Genomic DNA, 24,181 nt, shown 5'->3' with positions numbered 1-24,181 from the left:
AAAAACATATCATTCCACTTAAAAAAAAACTTCGATGATTTTGAAATCTCAAAAAATATAGCCTTGAACAACATTTTTTTGCCTATCATAATATTTGCCCCTCTGAACCAACTAATGTTTTTCCGTGACATTTTTTTCTATCATAAAAAACAAGCGAGATATTTTAGATGCTCGAGTTAGGTGAGACACCCTGTACAATAGATTGGTCATCGTCAGGATTAGGGCTTGACAGTTCTGGAATTAAAGCTGGTAATTTTTGCTTCGCATAAAAACCGCACTCGTCGCTCATCCTTGCTAACCCAGGTTCCGACAATTTCCAATATCAATAGATACGGAAACTGCACAAAGATCGTAAGTCAGATGATCGGAGAGGCCCATAAATATTTAGTATTCAATTTGAAAGCGAATCGGTGTCCCGGCTGGAGTGACACTCACCTCGGACAGTTCCTCCGGTGCCAATTTCCTCTTTATCTGCCAATGCCGCGTTTTTCGTGTATCGACGGATGGCGGAACGATTCGAATCGAGTTTCTGAGACAGTTCTTCAACGTGCGCCAGCTGGTTTGATCGGTACCGATGTGTCTTCATCGGATATGTGTTAGCGACGCTTATTTTTAAGGGGGATCGAAGCCCGACGCTGTGTCGGGAATTTATCAGAGGGACGGTGTTGGACGTGCTGAACCTCTTAGCCCTTCAGGGACGATCTGCATCGCACTCGCTCTACAGAATACATCGAACTCGGTTACACAAGCTGAAACTCTTAGGAGAACACTCGGGTACTACTTTCTGACTTTCCAGAATTCGAGACCAGCTGTGAAAAATATTGAAAGGAGGAGCTTCGATCTTCAAATCTACGAAGAAATCAGGCATGGAAAAACTTTTCTCATCCCAGCAGAGACGTTCGAATTCTCCAAATTTTCCCAGAAGTACCAACCCAGATCTGTGCCTCTTCTGCCTCCTGATAAGAAAAGACGTGGACCCAAAACAGTTCGCACCGGTTCACGTTATAGCCCATGTAAAATTTCCATCGTTAGCTCGTCGATTGCAGCGAATCGGCAGATGAAAACGTACACAGCGGAGGCTTGCATTCACGCCAACCCTCTCGCACCAGTTCAGACCCGGTTTACACCCTTTCGAGCAGCTCTTTAACCCCCGGCGTTCCCTACGATCGACGTTACGACATTACCAGCAACACGCCGGCGGCCACGCCGAAATGAAACATAACCGATTCATTTCGTGCGCCGCTATCGTACCAACGTCCGACAACTTGCGGTCCCGCAAACATAATTCAACCCCACCCACCCACACGCTCACACACGGGATCCCGGCGACCGGCCTGTAATCTTGCGTACGTTTCCAGCAATATCGCCGCTAAACTCCGTCAGCCTATACGGGGTGTCCCGGTAATTTGCTGGACCGTCGAAAACGGAGCCGCATGTGCCACTCGAACCGAACCGAATATCCACGATACCGAGGCCCCTGCTTTGTCAGTGATTTTTATTTGACGCGAGACTTTCCGTACTCCTCGGCGAAACCCACAGAGTTCCCTTTTCCGCGCATTTTGTTCGCACGAGAAAAGAACGTGCGAAATTCGCTGCTCAAGAACTCTGGCACTGATCGTTCCACCAATTTTCAAACAACCAATTTAAGGGATTTTATTCCACAATTACTGGAATTGGAAAAATCTTTCTTGCCAAGTGTCCTGAACTATAGCATACCAATTTTTTAGTGCTCCTTCAGAGAAGAAGTCATTTTATTTTTCATTTTCATAAGGCAACGCGTACCAGTCAATTTTAAGGCTCGGTAGATTTGGTATTAGAAATTGTTTAAATGGTGAATCACACTGTGAAAATGTCGTCTGCAAAGCTAGCCGAAGTTATAACCTGCATTTCTTTTAATTTAATAAGGTCCCTTCATGACAGGAATGGAACAGAAATTCCGTCAAATTTAATTGTCAAGCTTTCTTATAATAAATTGTCCATTATCCTCTAACAATCAGAACCAATCGTTCCAATCGAAATAGTACTCCCGGCACTCGTAAATAGAAATCAGTTTCCGTTTAAATCGCGGTTTAAAATTATAAATTTGCTGGTACAGCCGCAATCGAATTAAAATGCGTTTAAAAAGCCATCTGGCTGCTATCGAAATTGAGTGCACCATCCTCCGCCGGTTATTCATTCTTGCAGCGCGAAATGATTAACGAGCATCATGAAATTCTCGAGTTCGATGCCGGAAATATTTTTTCAGGATGCACGGTAATTAGCCGGTTCGCAAGTGGTTCTAGAGGTTTCTGTGCACACATGATTTCCGGTTGGTTTCGCGACACAGCCTGGCTGTTCGATCGAGCCGTTCCCGGCAACGAAGCGGTTCCTCGAATCGGGGGAACGATGCGCTTTCGTTCGCGGCTTTTGATTTACATTAATTGATTCCGGGGGGCCGATACTGCGGCCGGACGAACGATAACTATGACGAGATTCGATCTGCCATGCATATGTATAGGGGAGAGAGGCTGATACCGTGAGGCGATTTATGAGGAAAAAATGAATCCGGTCGACGCGACGCGATGCCGTGCGACGCGACGGCAATATTGCCCCGACGCTTTTGGCCCGAGGAACAAAGCGCGTTTATTACGCGCCATGACGTATGTTAATTAAGAGGATAACGCATGCATCGCGGGGCCGATTCGCCTCCGATCGTGAAACAAAAAAGACCGACGATTCGATATTGTCTGGTCGGCGTGTAGCACGCGTTTAATTAACAATGTCGCGTTTCGGGGGTGCCGAATGGCCACGTCCAATCCTCTCTTCATCCTGATTTTTCACCATTTCTTTTATCCCATTAGTCTTCAGCTCGTTCTCTCTGTTTCTCGCACGCGTTTCGGAGCTTTTTGTTTTTATTTAATCCCGTTTCGACTAATTAGATCCCAATCACGCGGCTGCTACTCGGGAATTTAAATATTTCAGAGAGGATTACCCAATGCTCCACCCTCGAGAGAACCGCGCTCTCGAAACCGCACTTATTCGAGGAAACGTCTGGCCAAAACCGATGAGAAATTCGATCCCGTTAAGTCCCATTCTCGTGGTACTTGGATTAACACTGTACAGTACCCTCTCCGCGCAGAAATTTCGGTAGCCTTTGACTCTGTCGCTCTGTGATCGGAGCCGCCAAAGCACGAGTAAAGTAGGAGAGAAGAAAATTGACTTGTGTTCACCGTAGTCGGTAACTGAGTCGAGATGTCGCCGTGCTGTAATATACTGAGGTGGGTTTTCGAGAGTTGATAAATTGTTAAACAGGCTCTCGAATGAAATATGAGGCGCGAATATGGAGAAAATATGGGACACACAGGCAAGTTCGAATAGCAGGTTCGGGACAAAAGATATCCGTCTGGATCCTAATTTAAATAGACTGCTATGGCCGAACTACGTTACGCGTCTCACCGCCCCTTTCGTCGAGTACTGATTATAAAAGTTAAGGTGAACGATGTCAACGAGAGAGAGAGAGGGAGAGGGAGAGAGAGAGAGAGAGCCAACAACGTGCTCTACGAAATGGGTCATGCTGCTCGAGGAGCGCGCACTTACCCCCAGGAAGGAATGAAATTATTTCTGATTCCTTCGCCGCGGTTATAAATGCTTCTTCGCCCCCCGACGACGCGATTCCGGTGAGAACACTTGACAGAGTTACAAAGACCCGATATTACATCAGATTTCTCTCCCGGCGTGGCGCAGTGGCGTGTTCAACGGTGCGCCAAGGATTTTCCACTTTTTACTAATAAATACGTGCCATTTATTTCAAGAAATTTCTGATGGCTCGCTCCACCCAGGGGCGGGCTTGGAATTTCTTCGCACGGCTATGAACGGACACGTATTGGACCCCTTTTGTGCGGTTCAAGTTCGCGAAACTGTAGAATCTTTTATGGCGGACTCCGGCGACAGCTACGTCCTCCCTCCCAGCGGGTAAAAAGTATTAACCGAGACTGCTCCGCTGCGGAGAAATTCGATTTTGTATTTACTTCGCTGCCTCGTGGCACCGCACTTCCTGCGCGAGCACGCGTTTCATTACTGCGAATTAAAATGGCTCGTCCTGATTTCGTTTTCACGCCGACGGGAATGTTTGTCGATCCTTCTGATAGAAAGATTCTTTGCAGATTGTGGTATATGAAAGCTCTCTTGCAGGATCATTTATTATCTTCATGTTCTCGGTATGTGCCATTTCTCTTTTTATCTTAATCAATTTTCAGGAACATCTGATTAATTTTGATAAACACTCTGCGGATCCCTATGTAAAAGCGGATTTTTATAGAACATTTCATTAGGACTGCTTCAAGTAAATATTAACCACGAATTCCTCGATTCACATTTATTCATAAACTGCGAAACTTTATGGAGTTGTTCATTTTCATACTGGATTTTATGAAAATTAGAATGAGGGAAATATGTGTTCCACTGATTGTGAATAGAAGGTTCTTTGTGGCAAAAATGAAATAAACATATTAAGAATTTATTAAGAGTTCACCTATGCGCACATTTTTCCATGACTTTCCGCAGCTGAATTGTTTTAATATTTCGTGAACGCGGTAGGTACGTTGCGTTTGATAAAACATTTAACAATGGGCAGCGAAATGAATGGTGCCGGCCGTGGTAACAGTGTGTAACATTTTAATAAACGCACCATTAATTCTGATTAATATCGTTAGCAGTACAGTCGTATCACTCTCTTTCTGACCACAACGAAGCTAAAACTTGCCTGAGCCGCTTGCAACAAACAGAAATGACATAAAAATGTCCTCTTCTGACAAACTGAACAGGCTCGAGTATGCAAAAATTCTTGCAACGTCACTATTATTTTCAATTAATAACAATATACCCAAAACAATATTACATGCACAAAGTAATTCGTGCCAGTCACAATTAATCTGTTGTAACTTTACTCCAAATGCAACTGTTTTACCTGCCATATTAGAGAACGATGTAAGACAAATCAAATGTTGACCAAACCTTCCGTTGTTAGTGAGTACAGTGAATTCTCGATATATGTTAACAACACGTGTCTTTCCAGCGTCGTGTATCGTCCAGGAGACATACCTGAGCCGTGTTATGTTTACACTCCTCGGTGTCCGAGGGCTCTCGACCTTCGTGACCCCTCACGTGGTATACCCCGCGGTAGTGAGGATAATTCCGCGACGTTTATCATCCAGGCCTTGGCGACATATACAGGGTGAGTCACCAAACGTTAGCACCTCAAATATCTTTGTTGTTTCTAAAGATACGTAAAATATGGTAAGGACAAAGTTGAATGGTACAATGGGGCTGACACGATGCAAAAAAAAGTTTGCTTTTATGTCATTTTTTGGAGATATCGAGGTCACCTTGACTTTTTTAAATGGAATCACCCTTTTTTAAACACCTACAATGATAGTCCCTTTCATTAGGAATTCAGTGACTATAATTAGTCCAAGCTCATTCAAGGTCAAGGACAGAAAAAACATGTGAAACTAAAATATGGAAGCAGAATACGTTTATCACGGTTGAGACTTATAGGAAATAGTAAACATACTATGGTCGTAGTTAAAGTAAACATACTAAGGTCCTTCAATGTTATTCAGCATTCTTATTTACTATCAGTATGTTGCCAAACGCGATTCCGCTATGTTATATTCGGTGACTGAAAAGTGTGATATGATCACGATTTACTGTGAATGTAGAAAAAATGCAGTGCAGGCCCGACTACTTTATGAAGAAAGGTACCCCGAGCGAAACACTCCTTCTAGAGATACTTTCACTAATACGTACAGGTTGTTTCGAAGTACTGGAAGTGTACATGCAAGACAGTACAAACGGAAGAATCCCACGACTAATGAAGACAATGAAATTAATATTTTAGCAGCTATAGCTGTCAATCCTCACGTGAGTACGAGAAAAATTGCCCGGGAAGCAGGCATAAGTCAAAGTAGCGTAATACGAATTCTGGCCCGACATAAATTTCATCCGTTCCACATATCGCTCCATCAAGAATTGCACGGGAATGATTTTCAAAATAGAATTAACTTTTGTCAATGGGGATTGCTTCAAAATCATTCATTTTTTTCTAATGTCTTGTTTACGGACGAAGCAACATTTACTAATCATGGCTCAATTAATCTACGGAACGCAAAAATTATTGGTCTGTGGATAATCCGCACTGGCTGCGAGAAATTGATCATCAAAGACAATGGAGCGTAAACGTGTGGTGTGGTATTTTGAACGACAAAGTAATTGGACCATATTTCGTTAACGGAATGATGACGGGACAGAAATACGCTCAATTTTTGCAAGAAGATCTGCCAATTTTGTTAGAAGATGTCCTTTTACAAAATCGCTACGATATGTGGTACCAACATGACGGTTGTCCTGCTCATTATGCACGAGTAGCAAGAGAAACGTTGGATTCTCGATATCCAAACCGATGGATTGGACGAGGCGGAACAGTTTCATGGCCAGCACGTTCGCCTGATTTAAATCCACTGGATTTCTTTTTATGGGGTCTGCTAAAAGAGACCGTGTACACGGATGCTCCAACAACAGTTGAAGATATGCGTCAGCTTATCATCACAGCATGTACGAATATCACGTCGGATACACTTATCAGAGTTCAACATTCCTTCAGAGCTCGTTTACAACAATGTATCGACGCAGACGGCCATCATTTCGAACATTTATAAAATACAGGTATTCTGCTTCCATATTTTAGTTTTATACGTTTTTTCTGTCCTTGACCTTGAATGACCTTGGACTAATTATAGTCACTGAATTCCTAATGAAAGGGACTATCATTGTAGGTGTTTAAAAAAGGGTGGTTCCATTTAAAAAAGTCAAGGTGACCTTGATATCTCCAAAAAAATGACATAAAAACAAAATTTTTTTTTGCATCGTGTCAGCCCCATTGTACCATTCAACTTTGTCCTTACCATATTTTACGTATCTTTAGAAACAACAAAGATATTTGAGGTGCTAACGTTTGGTGACTCACCCTGTATAGAGAAATCTGTGTAATCACCAAATTTCCGAAGAACGGGCAACGAATCAATTTGCGCATCAAATACACAGAAAAATGGCACGAATTGTCAACTGAAATTTTGGTCAGCACGAGACACATGTTCCGAATGTTGTCCGCGCGTGCCATAAGCGCCGAAAAATCCGCGGCGAACAGGTGCAACAGTATCCGAGCAATTAGGATCGCGAACTCGCTTGTAAAACTGGCGCGCAACGTTCCGCAAACAGTGGCCATTTCCGGCGGCGCGAACGAACGCAGGAACGCGAGCAACGCGAAGATCTACCGCGCCCAGGGACGGTCAATTAACAACCGTCGAGTGTTTGTCGCGCAACGGTATTGTTCTTTGCGCTGCGGCGTACGCGGATGCGTGTGCGTCACAATTTTGGTCAGAATGCGGAGCGACGGGCGTCGATGGTGATACACCGTTGAGCGCCGCTAAACAATGGTCGGGTTCGTACGACGGCCGTAAATGCATCAGCATAAATCGTGCGCTCGATGGAGCCATCGACCGGCGAAAAAGGAATGGCGCTGGACAAAAGCTGGAGCGTGCGGGCAAAAAAAAAAGAGAGGGACGCGTGGAAGAGAAGTTTGTTTCGTTAGGGGAAGGGCGAGTGTATATTTCGTGCGAGCGGATTAAGGCGCGAAGCCACGAGCAATAACGGCGAACGTCGCGATGCAACGCGCACGGTTTCGATGGCCGTGTAAAAGCGCCGTCGAATTGCCCCCGTTTTATTCCGCTCGTTCTGTTTTTACTCCATTCTGGCGGGAATTATCCTCGCCGGGCCCGTAAGCCGACAGGAGACACCGCTCCGCCTACCCTTTGTCCTCGTTAATTTGTAATTAATTCGTCCAGGGCACACGTTCCCGCGGTTATGCGTCCTGGGATAGGTATCTACGCTCATTCGTGGTTTTTACGCGAAAAGAAGACCGTCCCGTCGCGGCGCGTCGCGTCGCGGCGGCAGGTGTGCATGCAGTCGTGTTATGCGTTGTGCATTGGTTGCTGCGGCGAGGCTCTTATTCGGGGTCGTTTTCCTGTTTGACTAGCCAACTCGAACGGCCGCCCACTCGCCAGCTTAATTTCCACGATCCTGTGCATTCGGGGAAATCGGTATGTGTGTGTGTGTGTGTGTGTGTACATTCCTGCGCATTGTCCCGTTCGCCACTCCGCGGCGCGCTGGGAAGAAGCTAATTAAGCGGGAAACTGTGATGAGGGACTCGCGATTACTGCCTTATACTTTATTCCGATTGATGGACTTCGGAAATGCTGAGATATGCTGAGAAATGCTATGCATTTCGGTTTGTCGGTCAATTTTGCGTCGCTTAGATCTGTTCCGGGATTCAAGGCTTGCGTGACGAGGAGCTAAGTCCTTGTTGAATATTGCCTTACATTTACAACGATCAGAAAATAACACTTGTAATGCACCAATTTTAGCTTCTACTTGACCAATGTTTCCAGGCCGGAACGGCGAAAGAAATTCTTTATTAATAAATTGAGAGAGCTCTATAATCGGTCGGGAGACCATAGAGATTTCCGAACCGGTGCCCGCACAGGCTACTGAAATCGAATACCGATTTTTCGAGCTTCCGGACTCGAAAGCTTCTCGAAATTCGAAGGCACTTCGGAGGTCTCGGTCCGGAAACTTGAGAGAACTCCTTCGTCCATTCTGCCCGTTGAATCCCACTCCATCTCACGTCATCCTCTGCGGTTCCTCGAGGATTATTGGATAGGCTTGTCGGGTCCTTGCTAGTCATTAATGACCACTGGAAGGTCTGCCAGGACTTCAATGATCTCTGGTAAGCGTTGCTTGCTCCGCATATTCATCTCTCTAGCGCTCCGATGATCCATTCAGGACTGCTATAAGGATTCAACCCGGGTACTTGGTCTATGAAGGATCAATGAAACAATGAATCCACCTGCTATTGTGTTAAATGGATCTTAGATTCTGTTAAAAGTAGCACCGTAGTCCATCAATCTTCCTATCTGCTGGTTATTAAAAAATTATACTCTGGCTACTCTGTCTCATTTAGTCTGAAAAGAATGAGTGGAAAAGATTAGCTTAGATCCGAGAGCCTTAATAATTTTTAATGGAAAAGGCACTCTGATGGTTTCAGTAGTTGGGGAAATTCTGAGAGGATTGGTAAGTCTTGCAGGTCCTTTCTGATTCATCTAGTGTCCTTCCTAAACTGTATAGACTTTTGAGAAATACATAAAAATCATTGTACTGAATACTTAAAAACATCAGTCGATCCTACAGGTCCTAGCTGATTCATCTAATAGTGTAGGTTCGGTTAATTTTTTGAGGATTACAAGGATGATGCTGCTTGGATTTAATTCTAAGGGGCCTAGTAAGTCCTACAGGACCTTTCTGGTTCATCTAGCAAGCAAGCTTGAAGAATTGAAGATCCTTCCAGAATTACAAGAAGGTCCACACCGGTGTCTAATTCAGAGGGGTAGCAACCTACAGTAATTTCTCTATATATGTCGCCAAGGCCTGGATGATAAACGTCGCGGAATTATGTCACGAAAATGCATTACGCATCCCCCGGTCCCCCTGGGAGGGGCACAAAGCTCGAGAGGCCTCGGACTCCGAGGAGTGTAAACATAACACGGCTCGGGTATGTCTCCTGGACGATACACGACGCTGGCAAGACCAGTGTTGTTGACATATATCGAGAATTGACTGTACCTAGCTTAGACAATCCTTTTGAAAGGTCCATATTCGCACATTTTGTCTTGCTTCTCAGTCGTTAATGATCTCCGGACGATAAGAGCTGTGTATAACTAAACTCTGGCCACATCCACGCTCTAGGAAGAAGATTAACCGTCCACAATGAAGTAAGGCAGCAGATTAGAAGTGTTCCACGAAAAATCCTGAGCCCGCAGTAACCGGACGTGTCGTGAATATGTAATACGATATACAAGTTTTTGCGGTAACCCGTGAATTATTCATAGAGTCCCGTTAACGGAGTTTAAACTGCACGCGTATACATGCCTTCCGGTTGTTTGAATCGCATTAATATTTATAATAACTTACGCGCGGCGGAACAACCAGCCTCACGGTTCCCTTTGTACGCGGGTTCTCGACGCAATCGCTTTTGTCGCAGCCGAGTGATTCTTATTAAATCTTCACATAATTTAACAATGCGACTGGGGGAGGGGGTGTCGCGTTCGCGAAACCGCGAAATTTTACTGGACCCGTGGCTCTCGGGGATCTATCGAGGAAATTTAAATAGCTACGAGCGTTCTATCGGTCGATTAACTTGTTGAGCGTTTTCGCGCGCGCGAAACGACGCGATTATTTCGACCGCGTTCGCTCTCGCGTCCGGCAGCGAGGAAAAACGCTGTAATCGGGAATGCGATGCCCGTCGTCGATCAATTAGCGCCCGGACACTGGAGATTGCTCGATGGTAGCAAAATATTCGCCTAAAGGCCGATGCGAATCGGCGGGAATCAACAGTGCGCGTCAAACATCGGGTCGGTGTCGATTTTCGGCGCGATCGAATTCCCCTGAAAGCTTTTCGGAATAACGTTGCTTAACATTCGAAAACGCGCGGGATGCCGAAATTCGATTGCCGATTCGAAACGTACGACGGTTTTCGAATGATTACAGTCGTCGACCCGCGGAATCGATTCTCCACCCACTCGATTGATTCCACTTAACCCTTACTTACCGGCGATTATTTCGCAATTTTTTTTTGAAGGCTATGGCTGAAGACATTTTAATGGATCCTTCAACGGTAATAGGAGTTTTAATCGTGAACCAATAAGTCACCTCCAGTAGTTTCCCAACGCTGACGCATCGGCGACCGTAAAAAGTGTACAGTAATTTATTTAATATAACGAAACGTAAAAATTTGATATTTATCGTACCCGTTACATTCCCGTATCGCGTACACGCGTTTCGCCGCGGTCCTTGTACAAAGGCACGCTCAATGTACATCGGCGCGCAGATTGATTTTGAAATTTGCGCAAAATAATTGCCATGGATGACGGGAAATAAAGGTAAATAATAAACTGCTCGACACGGTTTTTATTAACCTTTCGCGAGCCCATGTTGCCAAATCGGAGTGGGATTTTAATCATTCTTTTTATTTGGTACTGCTGTTCACAATCCGTTCGGTAGTACAGTTTTTAATAATAAATAACGTTTTGTGCGGAGATAAAATGATTTTTTCAAATCCGAATCGTTGATTTTTCAGACTGTTGATTTTCGATCATGTAGGTCTCCTGTTTCGTATATGTCAATGTAAATAAAATTGATCCTTCCTTGGTACGCTAACGATTGTTATTAACGAGATTTGGCTGGTGTTTTCAAATGGAATTAATTTTCAAAAAATCTGGCATATTGTTGAAATCCTGAATACATTATATGGGAAAATATTCGGGCAAAATTCTTTGTTTGAAAAATCATTTTGTCAATCGTAAATCCAGGCACTGGATTGCGGGCGTTTCCGCAAAATAATAATTATCTTATTACATACTGACATTGTTAAATTTTCTAATGTTCTGAGGGTTTGAAAATCTTAAAACGCTCAAATTTAAAGTGTTCATCAGCAGCTTTTAGGGTCAGGAATCTAATTACTGCGAGGGTACTGTGCCCACATTAGTTATACTTATTTTTAAAGAATAATGAACATTAAAAAGGAGATATATAACATATATATTAACTGATTTCCATGAAACAATTTAATATATCTTTATTAATATTCATTATCCTTTAAAAATAAGTATAATTAGTATAGTCACAGTAATTGGGCCCCTTGCCCTATATCTTTTTTAAGAGGACATGAGAAGCCCGGGGCAATTGTGTTAGATAGTATCAATAGAACTTCATGCCAAATCCCATTTGAATAGAGTAGGTAAGTATTTCCGTAAGTATTAAATAACTTTGTAATTGGATTACTTAATGCGTTGGTGTTGTCATTGAGTCTCCGACTATTAAATCCTCTGGCAGCTGCACGGAAAATTCTTGTGCCGAATAAAAATTTTTAATCGCAAGACAGAGAATGTCCTCAGGCGTGAAACTGTGTTATAAATCGTTTTCGCGAATAGAAAATAATAAAATACAGTATCCTTAGGTTGTTTAAATCTGTTTACGACTTTATACAGTGATTTCTCTATATATGTCGCCAAGACCTGGATGATAAACGTCGCGGAATTAACCCCACTAGCGCGGGGTATACCCCGCGAACGGTCGCGAAGCACGGGAGGCCTCCTGGACGATATGCGACGCTGTCAAGACCCGTGTTGTTGACATATATCGAGAGTTCAATGTCGTTGATCTCCTCATTTTCGCACGTTGCTTATTACATTTGAAACTGGCGTGTTGCTAAATCCATCTGCCGTGGAACCATTTTTCCAACGCTTGCCAACCAGCGCATTATTATTTTCGAAACACGGAGCGAAAGAACGGGGCCATTATTTTCGCACGAGCGCAACAAAATTCGCGAACCGGCGAAATGTATGGTTAATGCACGAAAGAGCCGTTGCCAACGGGGGTGGATTAAACTGTCTTTTGTGTCAGCGACGTGGCCAGGTGACGTGTCCAATGAAATTGCCGCGGATCCCTCGATATCGGCGGCTTAACACAGTTCCTTCGACTCGGCGCGGCGGTGCGGCGGTGCGGCTGCGGAAAAACACGCGAAATTTCCTGATTAACGGGTTCTCGTGTGGCTCGAGCAAACGACACGCATTGACTCGAGCCAAGTGCATGCACGCGTGTGTCTGTTAATCTGGGAGCTTGTTAATGTCAAGGAGCACGTCAATGTAGCAATCAGCGTCGCCGGGCGAATAAATAACGCCGGTGTCTGAAACGCTGTCGCGTTTCTTCGGGTTATATCGAAGTCGCGGAATAAATGTGAAACGCAACTGTGACACGAGAGGAGAAGGGGGTGGGAAGGGAGGTAGAGGCAAATAAGTGTTGCCTCTATCAGTCACGTCCGGTTTATCGAGTGTCAACGAACGTATTAATCATCCGAGGCAAGGAGATTGCAGCGCGAGCAGATTAACATTAAACGTGCGACGTGTTAATTAAATCCGCTTTTCGAGATTGCATTCCCCGTTTTATCCCGCCGACGGAGATAACGATCTCGCGTACAGCACGCGCGAACGATCCTCCGCTAAACGATCGAGCCTCGATAAACAAACATTGTCAGAAATTGTTTATCGTACGGTCATCAGATTTGTTGGCTCGAACAAAGTCGCCGGGACCGTTCCACGATCTTATCCGATTGACCGTGATTAATTCTGTTAGTCTAACTCCACTCGACGGTGCCTCGGATTCGTGTGCTAGAAAACCGATATCTACGAATCTCATTTCATTATCGCGAGTATCGACACAATCGATCATCACGTACGAGATAATTGCCGGCCGAGCGGGAACGACTCGCGATAGCGCGATTCGTGTACAGTCAAGAGTCCTTGAAACACAAAATTCCTCGGCTCTCGGGGGAACAATGCGATCTCCAATCTAAGATGTTTCTGTTCCTCGTTTTTCCGTCGTCGAGTCTTTTTCTTCTAATTAGCCGGGCGCGGAGCGCGGCCTTTAATCGTAACGGATTCCTCCCGTTGCGCCCTGTGTACGCGACGGAAATCGTTTGCCCGAATTAACGTGCTCGATACGTATTGTCCGGAAAAAGTCTTTACGGGGCCGGGGTTCTTTTGTGGGCCGGGCAATTGTTTCAATTAATTAAGTATCGGACACGCGACGCTGCACTGCGGAAGAATTACAATCGGCGCGGGCCGGCCCCCAAATCAGGATTTAGCAGCCCGGGAACAATGCGAGCCATTTCTCTCGGATCGCAAAAGAAATTTCATTAATGCATTGCAGGCTTTACGCATTTATGACGACAAACGATATCCTGGAACAACGAAGAGATTAAAGGAATCGAAGGGTCTCTTAAAATGATTAACCGAGACAGTTTGCACAATGGCTTCTTGTGTAGCAGATCGTTTTTATTTTGCAGATCGATCCGCAGTCTACTCGTTGGAGATGATGTCTTGTTAACAAAATATTGGTAGTCATGGCGAGGTAGAACATAAAATAAAAGTACGTAGACTTAAGGAACTTTTTACTCGGCAGTAAAATTTTGCTCCTCAACCCTTCGTACACTATGCCAGAGTCATTCGGGACCCGCCGCGATCGGGATATGCACGAGCGACCGTCAATATGTACAATTTTATTCCGATATAAAACGACGCTTTCTATTTCGAAATTAGAAAATCGCTACTCCCTCTTCTTCTTCTCCTTCTTCATCCGAAACACGACGAAAACCGGCCCCAAGCCATCGCCTAATATCGAAAGAAAACTCTAGTGAAATATCCAACTCGCAGGAGTTCGAGGGTTAATAACTCTTCTATTTTGAATCATATCGAAGTACTTTATTAACATTACGAACAATAAAGTTTTCCTTCTACACAACAGAAAATCATCCAGTTGAAAACAAATTGCAAGAATTTGTTTCTAACATAAATCAACATTAACGATGTATTCGTAACGAAATGATGAATGAGAAATAAGATCAACAAGAGTCTCGAAGACTCCACGAGGTCGCAGTTCAAAGTGCAATTCGATTCGCTGGTTTGCAGAAATTATATTGTGCCGGCTTTGTCACAGTTAGAATCTCGTCTTCGCGGATCTCGCTTTTGGATCGACGTGTAAATCCTCGATCGTACACATCAAGCAGATATTTTCCGCGAAAACACGTCCGGCCGTAATGACTTTATATAATTGAGCTTTGATTACGCGTTCAGATCGCGTCACTCGTTAACGCGATGCGTATTTTCCAGCGGCCCGGCCGCCGGATTTCCCCGTGTCAATCGGAATCGCCTCTGTGCAAATGAGAATTTAGTGTAAATAATATTTATCTCCAGACGCGTCCATCTATCTGCCGCATTTGACTCGGCAGTGTCAAACAATCGCCGAATAACTCGTTTCGAGTGTCGGGACGCGCGTGTCCCCCATTGAGCCCGATCGGATTACGAAATTCTCTGCTTTAGGACTTTGCGTCAATTTTCTAAAATATAAATTCCGAACTTACCGCCGGTGCATACAGGCGATCGCTCGCGAAACAACGTTACACTGCTCCTGCATACAGGGTGTCCGAAATATTCTTCGCATCCAAATAAGAAGATAATGCTGTGTAGAGGAGTGAGCCTTTTGGAGCTTAATTAACACTTTGAATGCCGAAACGTTGCTAAAAATTCCACAAAATAAAAGCAATTTATTGCCTATTTGGATTCGCTATAAATTTGTGTGAGCAATTTTGCCTGGGGCACTCGAAAGTGTCGAAAAGTTGTGATAAAAATATTTGAAAGAAACAGTCGAATATATTGACTCTTGAGTGTGATGAATTGGTACAGAATATCAATGATGCGTTTACTGAAATAAACAGAATAGCAACACACTTCCCAGAGCAATAAATTCGGAATTGGACCGCAGTCAATTTTGCACTGTCAAGAACGGTGGACATTTTTAGACGGAATTGTTGGAATACTGTTTGAATCACGTATGGGAAATTTATGACAAAAATATTTGAAGGAAAGTCAAAAAGGAAAATGCATCGAACAAGAATAGTCTGCTACTATTTCTTTCGTGTTCTGTATTTTTATCTCAACTTTTTAATCATGCTCTAAACTACCCATGTCTGTATAACATTTCTTTCTTAGATTTATAGAACGTATCGACAGCGTTCGGTTGTTGTAATCTCGGACACGTTGTATTATTCACGGCTCGTACACCGATAAAACATAATTCCGATCAGCGTTTCGTGTTTTATATATTTGCGTTCCAGCGCAAAAGTAATTTATTAGGAATCGGAGAATTTATCTTCTGCTGGAAAACGTGACCTGTTGTGCCTGTCCGATGCTTGTAATATCGGCGGAAGGTAGATCATTATCGCTGTCTTTCTGTCTTGAATAATTATGAAAAGCTAGCTAAATGTATTTACAGTTCTTGTACCGTATCAAAACTAGTGTTTGTAAAATACGAGGGATAGCCGCAGCAATCGTTTCAGGAAAAGATGTAATCAAATGCGTATCTGTTCTGCTGACACACACTTCGGGATATAATTACTATCATTCGAAGAATATTAAAAACACGCGAAGTGACTCAACATAATAACAGTCCCGTTTCCAGAGAAAATATTCACATATTATTTTCCGTGGGTGATTAAATTGTTATGAACAGATGCAAAAATTCTATGTCACGTGCAACTGACGGATTTCACATTTCTTCTTTTACAATTCGTAAAGTTGTAGAAATACTTTCTTGAGAAATGCTTCGGTATAGCGTCATTCCAGTACATATTACCATAAAAATCCTATGGAATCTGAATTAATTAATTCCTGCTACAGTAAAGTCTTGATCTAAGCCAAATCCTCCGTGACATACATCGTGTAGGATTAATATTTTCTTGTGACAACGTCGACCGCGCCGAACGTAGAAAAGGATAGCGCGTGTAAACACGGACCGCGCGGCCGAAGGCACACTACATGCCATCAATTAAGCCAATTAAGTTGTGTTTAGTGTCAGTTTAATCAGAAAAATACCACAAATAAGTTGGTGAAAGTCCCATGAAAAAATAATGAAAAATAAAGAAGTTTTGTAATTGGATTAGTAGCGGTTCACACCGATATACCCGACCTGGTATCTAATTACGCGGCATGTTTACACTTTACACTACTCGGCGACCAAGGTAGTTCGAGCTTCTTGACCCTCGCAGGGTGCTGCCCTTCCCCCCCCCCCCCCGTGGAAGGAATAGGCAAACTGACTAAGATCGCGTACCTCCGTTCATCTTAGATCAAGACATTACTTATCACAAAGAAATATGCATCACCTTCGTTTAGGGCTTGGTAGTTCAAGTGGCAATAAATTAAGAATAAACGCCCTAAATGCATAAAATCCGTAGTCTAATCATTTCAAACGAGTGTTAATCTCAGTCCGCGACAATTTAATCACGCTCTTCAAGGATCGAATCGCAGGAACGTTTGGGAGTGTGATCACGCCCTCCTGCCAACAATAGCGGCCAGCTGAAGAAAGAGATTAGGCAGCGCGTTTCTGACGCTGAGTATGGTGATGATGGATGTGAGAACGATCGCGATCGTTTGCAGTTCCGTTGTCCCGGACACCCTGGGCAGCCACTTCATTTGATAGCCGAGGATCTGCGCGGCCATGCCGAGCACGAGACAGGCGATGCCGAGGAAGTTGTGGGCGAACTTGACGATCACCGGTTTGATCAGCTTTCGGAGTTTGACCGCGACAAGGACCGGGTAACCGCAAACGGCCAGCACGAGCAGGATGACGACGGAGCTTATGCCTAGGATCGCGTGAACGGATCTGAAGTGGACCGATTTCACCCGATACATGATGATCACACCGGCTAGGATGCAGCCGAGGCCCAGGGCCTGCAGGACCCAGTGCACGTGGCTTCTGGCTCGTCGGGAGATCGGCCTGGTGATGATGTTATCGCCAGCCAGACACATAATGCCCTCGGACATCAGCAGGACGTACTGAAAGCGGCAGAAGAGATCGAGTCGTCAGGAACGGTGGAAGTTGCAGTCGTTTCGCCAAGTCGTTAGAACTTCTTTGGCCACCTCGGGACTGTCTCTGGCCGCTGGCTGCGGGGTTGAAAGGGCGGGGAGAGAGAGAGAGAGAGAGAGAGAGAAACGGGGAGAGAACCCCTCGGGGTCATTGCAGAATTTCGATTTCGCGTTTCCAGCCCCAGGGTGTGTAAGTGGAAAATAAATGGAGCAATTTGAATCGCGCGCAATCGTCCCGCCGTCGACGACGCCGAGACCCCGGCAAGGTTAGGAACTTCTTCAACCCCCTCGCTTCAACTCCTTCTTCTTCTTCTTCTTCCTCTAGTCTTTCCAGCCAAAGAAGTTCGGCCGCGCTTTTTTCGACGATTAAACCGCTCGAAAAATTTTCGCTCGCACGGAATGAAAGTTTCGCGCCCGCGCGCGCCACACCGAGATGCACAACGCTCCCTGCACCAGTGATTTAGCATTCCCTCAAGGAACCCGATTCCCCTCGGCGAAAAGTATGGCTGCCACGTAAATTATCTTTCCGCCCGTGGAGCAACCGGCTTCCGCCGCGGCCAGCGTTCGACAATTGTTTCGCGGTGACTGTTTATCGCCCGGAAACTCCCGGACCGGTTGTTTTCTACTTTGTTGTTCTTGCTCGCGGCTTGCCGACTTCGGAGACCCCGCGGAAGTTTGTTGTAATTAGACCGAGTCGAAGGCAACGGAGTGATAGCAAATTTTATCCCCATCGCGAGTCGTTTCCTCTGGAATCGCAATCAACTGTTTTAAATTGTATTACGGTGTTCGAGCGGCTCTGTCCCGTGGCTATTTTTGCGGGATGTTAATTACACTGCGCTACCCCAATTTTAGTCCTGGTAACCTGTTGATGAACCTCCTGTATTATTAAGACAGACGTTTTTATTTGCCACCCTCCCAATTAGAATGATATATATATATATATATATTTTGTTATATCAGTTTGGATGTTTGAACATGTTGAATAAATGTTTAAAGAGAGCAACATCGTTCAATTTATTTCGAACGTTCATTAAATGATCTGAGGCAAAATCCAACTACACAAAAATAACAGTGGGATTGTAGATTTCATTTTCGATTGAGAAAATAAAACAGTTTCTCAGAGGACTGTCCTCGCTGATGTTGAGAACCGCTGGCAGTAGCTCATAACATTTAGAACTATTTTATTTTATCAACCGAAAACGAGATCTGCGTTGTAACTTTTTTGGACGGCCTCCAAGAGTAAAATGTCTGCTCTATCGTATGGCGCGGTTAGATTTTTCCTCAGACTTTCCATTTCCAAAATAAATGGGAAGATGTTCAAGAAAATTGTCGAATCAAATCGTCTCACTGTATTGCTCAGTTTAAACATTTTTCAAACATTCTCGGACATTCGTAGTGCTGTAAACAAAAAATATCATTACATTTGGGAGACTCTACAAAATTTTTCTATGTAAAAATCAGCCGTGTAGCTTCTATGGATAGGCCAATAAAAATTCCCAAAGTTGAAAATCCATGGGAATCGTCCAAGGGGTTATCGGAACGGAAATTTTGTTGCACGGAGTTATCGGAACCGGGAAACTTCGTTCGGAAGTGTTGCACTTTTTCGCGACGAATACGATTTTGACGTTACGACTGTTGGGGCAACCATAATTTCCTCACGGCAACGTCTCCCGCTGCGACGATTCGTCTTTCCCACACACTTTCGCTTTAATCGACTGCGTAATTTTACAACGATCGTAGACAGCGAGAGAAATCGAGGAGATAACGGAAACGATTCGCGATGCAGCGCAAGGGAGCCGGTGTAGTTCATTGTGCACAGCCTGTAATGGCGGACCTAATTATTACCCGGTGAGGAAACGTGACTCGCGAGCGAAGTTCAGCCGTTTACCGGGGACAATTTAAAGGGTGTTATATTTTGACCGGTGCTTTATAAAAAATTGCGGCTCGCACACGTACCCCGACGGTGCATAATGATATATGCAGGTCCAGCGTGGACGCACTCCGAGCCGAGTAGAACAGAGTCAATGCTGTCAAGAAACCGATAAGCACGTGGTTCACGCAGTCGATTGTTGTTAAATATTTCTGCTTGCAGGTCGAAAACTCGGAGCTCGACGAAGTGGAGGACTCAGGATCTATGATCGTCATCGTCTTCAGAGGGTTCTGCGAACCTACCTCCATCGATCTGGAAAAAATTAACAAGAGCACTTAGTATTACATTACAATTAGAAAGAATTTTCGTCAGATTTTTAGTCAGAGTTCGAGCACGAACTTTCTTAAAATATTATTCGATCGTGCGGGAGATATTTTTTCAGGCATGTTGATTGGATTGGGTCGTTGAATTCCCCCCCCCCCCCCCCCCCGATATGCATAGAGATGACACAATTTTCGTCGAAGAAACAAGAGACTAATCTTTAGAATGTAGATCAGTTTAATAAAATCGAGTACCCTTGCGAGTATCCTGGCTCGTACGTTCCCTTTGCACGAAACAGAGAATTCCATCGTCGCGGAAAGATCTTCTAATTTTGAAAGCCGGTAAAAAGCATTGGGACATCTATAATGACGCCTATCAGTGCCAGCCTTGACATAGTCGCGGTTTAGCAATGATCTTTCACCCGATATCTCAGGAATTCAGCTGTCTACGAGCTTGACAAATATTAACTCCGATATCGATAGTAGACTGAAAACTGTGATACAGGTGACTCTTTCGGTTTACAAATGCTGAGCTCATAAATAAACAAGTGTGTAAACTGGATAAAAATCTAAAAATTCAAGCATTATATGTTTATTAAACATCATATCTAATCTCTGGACTGTGGATCTTCATTGAAAACAAAAATTGTCCAAATCAAGATATTTATACCTGCAATCATTTTATTAAACCATAGGCAATACAATCGTGTTTTTTACATCGCAAATTTTCACTGTTTCATATTTTATCTACTCATTCTTGTCATAAAATCCGCAGTCTCCTAGTCACTTTTAATATTCGGTAAGATATTTAAAAATTGAGTTAATGGCGGGGGTACTTTGTTCATTTTACAATTGCTGAGCTCATCGAATAAATTTCTTTGTATCAAAAATTTCAATCAATTCAATTTTCCACAGTATTGCTGATCTTTAATTCTGTTTCTTGCGTCATCGTTTGACATCGCATGTCGCCGAGTTTACATGTTGCCGAATTGATATTATGTACGATGAGTGTTCCGTCTTGATCAGAGTGACAAACTTGAGGAGAAATCGTGCGAGGAGCCGCCGACGCGGCAAAAGAACGTTTCTAGTGGTCAAAGCGCAGCGTCGCGATAGTAATTACTAGCCACGATAAGGGGAATTACAAGCGTGGCCAGCTGTGTGTTCGAGTGATTACATCTGGGAGCGCGGTGGTGCTGACCCGTTTGAAATCGGGCCACTGATCGAAAGGAAAGGAAATGAGTCCGTTCATCCCTCGGCTCGACGGAAACGAAAATGCAAAAGGTGCGCAGACAATAGCAATTCCGGTTCCTGCACGACAAATCGGTTTGATTGACCAATCCGTTTGTGGGAAATTCGAGAAACCGTATCATACTCGCAGCAAGCTCAAGCATTTTGTTCAGGTCCCATTTTGTTGGGAATATTCTGGACAATCAAATTTTCCTAATTTAACTCTAATTTTTTCTGTTAACACTTCGAGTGCCGCGTCTCCCAGAAATGGGAGACAGAATTCTTTCTCTGGATTTGCAATTAAATTTTGAAATAATGGAATTTTAATATATCCAGTGTAGCAAATTTTGGAAGAAGGTTGGTAAAGTACTCTCATTATCATACATCTCAACTTACCAATTTTCATTTCGTTCAACAAATTTGATTTTATGGAATGTTTGAGCGTTTTATAACATTAATAAAAATTGTTATCGAAAAATAAATGTTGTATTTTAAAGAAGAGATAGTTATGGAGTTTTTGAACTTGTTATACTGTTACAACGATGTGAAATTGCTGCGAAGTCACTCCTATATGCGATATTCTGATTATATTGCGAAGATTCAAATTGACGGAATCCCGGCGATTGAGTGAAGTCGATTTCCGGATCGATACTGTGGTTTCCGGTCAGTAGGAGTGGTCGTTGACAAGAAGAAGATCGAGAGATTGAACTGGAACGTCGGAGAGTTAAACACCGTTGCATGGTCAGAGAAAAATTACGAATTGACAATCAGAACAGGCTGAATTTATAAATTTACATCCTCCTCTTTTCAAAATGTGTTCTTCCGCAAGAAGTAGTCGAAACCTTCTTAAGAATATAATAGAATAACACAGATGCAGGTCCAGGTTGACTGATATTGTAACATTTTGGCACTGAATTGACACAAAGAATTACTGTATGATCTGAAGTAGACTCGGAATGGAAGTGTAGCACCGCAATTCCGTAATTGCGTTCTCATGGCGATCCGTTCGACGAGAAACGGGGAAAATCGTCCAGCGGTCGACGCAGTATTTTTCTTTTCGGTCGCCATAATCTCTCCGGGAAAATTGAAGCCAGTAAATAAAATAAGCAAGTTCCCTTCCGGCCGAAAGACCGTCTCCGGCTACGTTACGTTCGTCTCGATTTATTTTGTCCACAATATAGTTCGTTAGCGCGCGCTTCCTTCGTCGACGACTTTTCCGCTCTCGAAATGCTCGAGTCGTCGTCTTTTGTCGTCGACGGAGTCGACAGTGTCACGCGTGTTGCGGCGCATCGTCAAAATCGTTGAACGAGCTCGATTAGATGCGAATTTTCCGGCCATCGGAACAATCTCCTTACCATTTCTCTTTCACTCTCTAACTCTCTCAGCCTCTCACTTTCTCACCCTCTCACTATTCCACATTCTCACTTTCGCAATCTCTGAGTCTCTTATTCTCACTGTCTCACTCTCTTATTCTCATTATAAGTTTTTTGAGAAAATCGAGTTCAAAATTCTGAAAGCAGAGGATTTCATCTTTCAAATGAGCTTAAATAGATTCTTCTACAATTTTTTTCGCGAAGTCACAACAGTATGTCACCAATAAATGAAGTTCAAGGTACACCAAAAGGAGGTCGATTTGTGAAGTCAAAGATACCTTCAGTTATCACTTCTCTACACGCAGCAAAACATTTTGGAGAAAATCAAATTCAGAGCTCTGGAAGCAGAGGATTTCGTCTTTCAAATGAGCTTAAATAGATTCTTCTACAATTTTTTCGCGAAGTCACAACAGTATGTCACCAATAAATGAAGTTCAAGGTATACCAGAAGGAGGTCGATTTGTGAAGTCAAAGGTACCCCCAGTTTTCACTTCTCTACACGCAGCAAAATGATTTGGAGAAAATCAAATTCAGGGCTCTGAAAGCAGAGGATTCGAGCTTTTAAATGAGCCGAGGTAGATTGCTGTACGATTTTTTTTCGGAAAGTTACAGCAAATTAAATATCGAGAATTTTCGAACGGAAATAAAATTGAAATTAATTTTGATGAAGAGATTCAATTATATTTTTGTGCATGAATCCTTCCGTTGAACGAATCCATTTCAGTGCTCACTCTTTTACTCTCTCCATTTCATGCTCTCTCATCAGACGGCCGACAATTAAGCGAGCGAATCGCAAAAAACATTTTTCGTCGGCGACAACTTTTCGTACGCTCAGGGACAACGCGAAACGAAATTGAAAAAATCGCGGAGACGGGAACGGAATCGACAAGGCTGAAACGAGAGAGACAGAAGGGGGGCGGGAGGGTAAAAATGGAAAGTCCGAAAATTCCGTGGGAATTTTAAACGACTCGTTAACTCACCAAACAACTCGTTTCTCCTTCGCGAAATTACGGGGGACGGTTTTTAAATTGCACCGGGAGCCACGGTCTCGTCGCAACGGCACGGTCAACGGTTCGGTTCGGTTCGGTTCGGTTCGCGTACCCGTAGACCGAGCATCGACGCCGATCCGAGCACGATTACTGTCATACTAATTGAGGAAATCTCAATCGATCGAGACACACCGCCTCTGCCGCAGTATTGAGCAAATTCTTTTTTCTTCCGTCTGGCCCCCCCCCCCCCCTCCTCCTCCCACGGGACCGCCGAACCAGATGATTGGAGCGCGGCGCTTACGTGACCACCGACGCGGCGCTCATTAATTAAAAAAGGCGGAAAGCGGACTGGGTACGTGACACCGATAATCAGATGTCACTTTTTTGCGTGGATGATCGCGCGGCGTTTCTATCACTGCTTCGCCGCGATAGTTCTCGCGTCGCATGCACCAGCGGATGCATCGTGATGCGCGAGTATTGGCGTTTGTACTGGTCTCGCAAAAACACGCGGCTTGCGACAACGGTATTAATCGTGCCACTGATTTCTATGGCTATTCTTACAGTCGTTCGTTGCTTTATGAAAGGGAAGGGAACTTTGCTTTTCTATGGGGATTTTTCTTGAGGTAAAAGTAGAGAAAATTCTCTGTTTCGTGAAAGTTAGAATAAAGGAAAGTTTCTTCGGCTGGGAGTTTCGTTGTGGTGAAAGTGAAAAAGAATTCTGTGTTTTGTAAATATTAGAAATAAAGGAAAATTTCTTTGATTGAAAGGCTTTTTCCGATATAAAGAAGAGAGAAATTTCTTTGACTGATTAGAGGCTTTCTATTTTTTTTTATTT

General features: G+C 43.8%; 1 protein-coding gene across 1 annotated transcript; it reads right to left on the bottom strand.

Annotated features, from left to right (window-relative positions):
• Positions 1-14,393: 14,393 nt before the first annotated feature.
• LOC143365369 (transmembrane reductase CYB561D2) lies at positions 14,394-23,515 on the bottom strand. Its single transcript, XM_076805486.1, has 3 exons — positions 23,338-23,515; positions 19,524-19,749; positions 14,394-17,537 (listed from the first exon to the last, which is right to left on the bottom strand). Exons 2-3 carry the CDS (start codon positions 19,743-19,745, stop codon positions 17,028-17,030), a joined length of 732 nt encoding a protein of 243 aa, XP_076661601.1. The 5' UTR covers positions 19,746-19,749; positions 23,338-23,515; the 3' UTR covers positions 14,394-17,027.
• Positions 23,516-24,181: the final 666 nt, after the last annotated feature.

The sequence above is a fragment of the Halictus rubicundus genome, chromosome 1 (genome assembly GCF_050948215.1).
Source record: "Halictus rubicundus isolate RS-2024b chromosome 1, iyHalRubi1_principal, whole genome shotgun sequence".
Taxonomy (NCBI): domain Eukaryota; kingdom Metazoa; phylum Arthropoda; class Insecta; order Hymenoptera; family Halictidae; genus Halictus; species Halictus rubicundus.
The sequence above is the reverse complement of the archived record's forward strand: the minus strand, read 5'-3'. Positions and strand labels throughout refer to the sequence as shown.